Source organism: Camelus ferus, chromosome 16, assembly GCF_009834535.1.
Source record: "Camelus ferus isolate YT-003-E chromosome 16, BCGSAC_Cfer_1.0, whole genome shotgun sequence".
Taxonomy (NCBI): domain Eukaryota; kingdom Metazoa; phylum Chordata; class Mammalia; order Artiodactyla; family Camelidae; genus Camelus; species Camelus ferus.
Window position 1 is genome coordinate 15743839 of NC_045711.1, and position 4369 is coordinate 15748207.

The 4369-nt window shown below is 60.7% G+C and overlaps 1 protein-coding gene across 4 annotated transcripts in view; it reads left to right on the forward strand.

Moving 5' to 3' along the window:
• The window catches only part of ARHGAP44 (Rho GTPase activating protein 44), a 102488-nt gene that overhangs the window by 96779 nt on the left and 1340 nt on the right, over window positions 1-4369 (forward strand). For 3 of the 4 annotated variants that reach the window (XM_032498831.1, XM_032498832.1, XM_032498833.1), the window contains one exon: window positions 376-756. In XM_032498831.1, the coding sequence (XP_032354722.1) occupies window positions 376-756 (381 nt within the window). Of the gene's footprint in view, window positions 1-375; window positions 757-2198; window positions 2249-4369 lie in introns of all 4 variants that reach the window. The other variant, XM_032498834.1, reaches the window with a different exon arrangement.

The following is a 4369-nucleotide window of genomic DNA, read 5'->3' on the forward strand; positions in this document are numbered from 1 at the left end:
CCTTCCTGGACACTGCAGCCCTGACTCACCCTTCCTCGGAGTGGCCGCTGACACTTTCTGCACACTGAAGTGATGAGAGGACCCTGGGAACTCAGCCTCTGCCTGGGGATGGGAAATTTGTTCTCCTGTTTGGCCGGGTGTGTAGTGTGTGTGCTGATCGTGGCAGGAATCCAGAGAAGAGGAGGAGAAATTAGTGAACAGATGGGCAGATATGAAACTTTGCATGTCTAGGTGGATTTTTGAAAGCAGTGTTGGCTGCTCTCAGAGTCGGGGGTGGAGGAAGGGGTAGGCAGCAGGGAGGGGTGTGCTGACAACCACATGGACGCCGGGCATCCTTTCACAGCCCTGTGTGTTGTATCGTGTTTCCTCCTCCAGTTTCCAAGAAGCTGGCACCAATCCCACCCAAGGTCCCCTTCGGCCAGCCGGGGCCCGTGCCTGAGCCGCCCGCCGGCCAGCCGTCCCCACTCAGCCTGTCTCCCACGCCCCCCAGCACCCCGTCCCCCTACGGACTGAGCTACCCCCCAGGGTACGCCCTGGCCTCGGGCCAGCTTTCCCCGGCAGCCGCGGCCCCTCCTCTGGCCTCCCCATCTGGCTTCACGAGCACTTTAAGTAAATCGCGGCCCACGCCGAAGCCCCGGCAGAGGCCCACCCTGCCACCGCCGCAGCCTCCCACTGTCAGCCTCGCGGCCTCCAGCCCACAATCCGCCGAGCATCCCGTGCTGGACGGCGTGTCCCCTGGGGAGAGCATGTCTACAGGTAAGTGAGCCGCGCTGCAGGCATCTCCTGATCCTTAGCAGTGGCCCTGCGGAGGGACCCCCGTGTGCCAGGGGTGCCTGCTGGAGCCACACATGGCATCCGGGGTGGTCTCCTTAGAAGTGCCGTGAGGTTGTGGGAAGCCCTGGGGGCCAGTGGTCCTGCAGGGGGAGGGCAGGGGCTCCCTAGGGAATGTCTCCCCATTGAGTGTCCCCCAGCCTGGGATTCTGATTCTGCTCTAAATTTGGGGGGTGAGCACCTGAGTCCCTGGGAGAGGGTGCATCCAGAGAGGCTGGGTGCTGACGGCATCAACGCACAGGTCAGGGGTGTGGCCTGCAGCCCAGGCATTCACGCCAGTCCTCGTCTTGAGAACAGAGGCTAAGAACCAAAGACATTTTTCCCTGTTTATTTAAGAAGCCTTATTAGAAAAATGTTTTTCTAGCAATATACATTGAGAAGGCAGCCAGTATCAGGAAGGCTGCATGTTTCCCTGGTTCTTTGAGGAAGCTGACTGTACAAATCCACAGCTATGAAATTTAGTTTTGCTTTAAACTTAAAACCAAAGACAGAGCTGTTTTTCTCCAGGAAAATATGTAAGCATGACACACACCACACAGATCTCTGTGCGTGCACACACAGATAGATGCACACCATGCACAGATACTACACATGAATACCAGATACACACACCATGCATGCAGCACCCACATCCCCACACTCACATCACAAACATGTACACACACATACACGTACAAGCTGCCTCCCAGCCACACACAGACACACAGACACTGCAGAGAGCAGGTTGGCCTGGTCCCAGGTGCCCTGGGACCTCTTACCCTGACATCCCTCTCCAGGAGTGCAGTTTTCCCCTTGATTCGGTGGAAGGTGAGCCTGGGGGCTCCAGTACGCCTCTCTGCTTGTGAACAGGCTAGTCCAGTTTGTGTGTGCGTGTGTGCGTGTGGTGGGGCAGGAGTGGTACATACGGCTGGGAGTGGCCGGTGGTCTGGCTGCTGTATCTCTGGATGTGATTAATGAAGGCACCACTGCCTCGGCCACCCGGAGGTTTATGAAAACGAAGGAAATTCCTCCCCGCGGATAGTTCTGGGGGTGACGCTGTGTTTCTGGAAGAGCCCTTGATGGGAGGAGGCCCAGGCTGCTGCCCTTGGGCTGGTGATCTCTAGAGGGGCCGCTCCTCCCGCACCCCCTGGGGGGGGGGTGGCGGGGGAGGTTTCAGGGCTGCTGCCCTTGCGTGGTCCTCTTGCCCCGCCCTGTCTGGTCCTGATGTCCTCTGGCTGCAGCAGCCCGGCCTGTGGCCCCTCTGGACAGGGCTCCGGGCAGCGTTGTCGCTGTGGCCCGTCTGACTGTGATGCCGGGCGTGGTCCCTGTCCCGTCCTCGTCTCATGTGTTTCTTCCTTTCTCCGAATCCTGTCGCTGTGTTCTGGCAGCTGTGTGACGCGGTGACGCGGTTTTGGATACGTGTGAGGGGGAGTTCAGGGTAAGCGGCCCCGGCCTCGCCCCCTCTGCTCGCAGCCAGGCCGCCGCTCTGCGCTCTGCATGTGCCTGGGACCTGCACGGCCGCCGCCCGCAGCCCCGGCGGGTGACTGGACCCCTGAGCTCGCTGGCTTTGGGAATCACTGGCCGCTGCCTTTCTTTTTTTAGGAGACAGGGGTGCAGTGGGCCCCGCTCACCTTCTCTCAGTGTGCTCCCGCACCCCCGGTTTAGGGAAGGGCCCCAGGAGCGGCCCTGGCCAGGGTCATGGGCACACCCTCCACCCCCAGCAGTGACCCTGGCCATCTGACTGTGATACCGGGCGTGGTCCCTGTCCCATCCTTGTCTCATGGCTCTAGGGGGGCTCCACTTTAAGGCGTAAATCCTCATCTGCCTTCCTCTGGGCCCACGCGGCTGGCAGACACTGAAGAATCCATAGTGTTGATACTAGAATTCCATCGTGAGGTCATTTTCCCCAGTGGACAGGGCCGGCCAGGTCCCTGGAGCATTTACTCCTCTTTCTGCCTGGGCTCCGCCTCCTGTAAAGAGTAGGTGCTCAAAAGTAAAACAGAGGCAAGAGCCTGAAGGAAGCCAGGAATCAGGTGTTCCTCCCTCAGTGAGACGGGGCGGCCAGAGTGAGGCGGGGTGGGGGGGGGGTCCTTGGGGGGTCCCTCCTGTGCTCCCGTGAATGCTGCTGAGCCGTGGTCCTGCAGACTCAAGCCGGGCACAGGCCCAGGACGTCCAGCACGGGCCCCATCTGAGGCTCTCCTGGAGCATCTGAAACAGGGAGACCCCCGTCCCCTAGCAGTGTCAGAGAGGCTTCTCCCTTGATCGGGGTCTACGGGTGCAGCCAGGATGACAGCTGAGCAGCTCCCCTCCTGGCTGTGCATCCTTTTCCTCCAACACCTGCAGACATGCTCCCACCTGCATTGTCCCCCATGACTGCTGAGGCCCCGGGAAGGTAAGAAACTGCCCAAGGTTACTGTCCTCCCAGCGAGATGGGACTTTGAATCCAAGCTGCAGGATGCCCCACGGTGGCTGGCAGGGCCCAGGCGCACGGGGCCAGGCGGGGACGGGCTGGGCTGGCAGACGTCCTCTGAGACAGGAGCAAGGCCCCTCAGCCCCCCAGCTCTGCTCGGTCAAGCAGGGGAACCAAGACAGGCAGGATCAGCATCTTGAGGGCTGTTTGCAGGTAGAGGAGAGGGTGAGAGAGAAGGACCTTTGTCCCAGAGCGTCTATGTTTGTTTGTCTTTTAGGACGGTGTCCAAATGTCTCTGTCCGTCCACTTGCTATGGTATCTTTTGGGCGAAATGTCTGTTTTACAAGGACAAGGGAGGCCCCCACCCTGACCTGGCCCAGGGCTGCTGCACATCCTCCCCAGTGCTGCTCCGGGCCTGGGGCAGGCGAGGCTCAGTGGAGGCAGTGACCCAGCAGGCCCAGGAGGGTGTGTGACTGAGTGAAGGGCACCAGGGCCCGCTCAGCCCCAAGGAGTCAGGGGGCTGCAGTCCAGTGCCTGCCTTGGCCTTGCCTGCACGGAGCAGAGCCCTGTGACCTCAGGTCCCTTCTTCCTGCTATCTCCCAGGAAGTGACCCTTTGGGGCCCCCAGGAGGGGTGTAACTGGAGGAGACGGCTTCCCTAGTGCTGGGGTGGGGGGTTCCCCCAGTCAGGGAGCCAACAGTCTGCTCCCATCATCATTGGGGTCCTGAGGGAGACCCCCCCACCCCATCCTGCCTTCACCAGCCACCCCACGTGTACCATTTGTGGTCCTGGAGTGAGGCCACCGTCTCAGGACCCCCGTCCCTTCATTCTCGGACTTGAATCAGTGTTTTCCCAGTCTTGGAACCCTGTCCCTGCAGACGAGAGGAACTAAATGCAGCCTTCAAGAGATGTCACTGAGCCCTGCCTGGAAGGCATCCTTTTTATGGAATTGAGAGTATCACGCGGCGTGGCTGGGGGAGCTGGCCCCTGGCTTGAACCACCCACCAGGCTGGGTCCAAGGCTTGGAAGGCAGAAGCCCAGTGGACGGCGCTACGCTGCCCCTGCAGTAGGCCCCCACACGGCTGGCCCTTCAGTGACCATGCCACCCCAGGCCGGAACCCCTTTCAGCCACCTCTCTGCCACCTTCCAG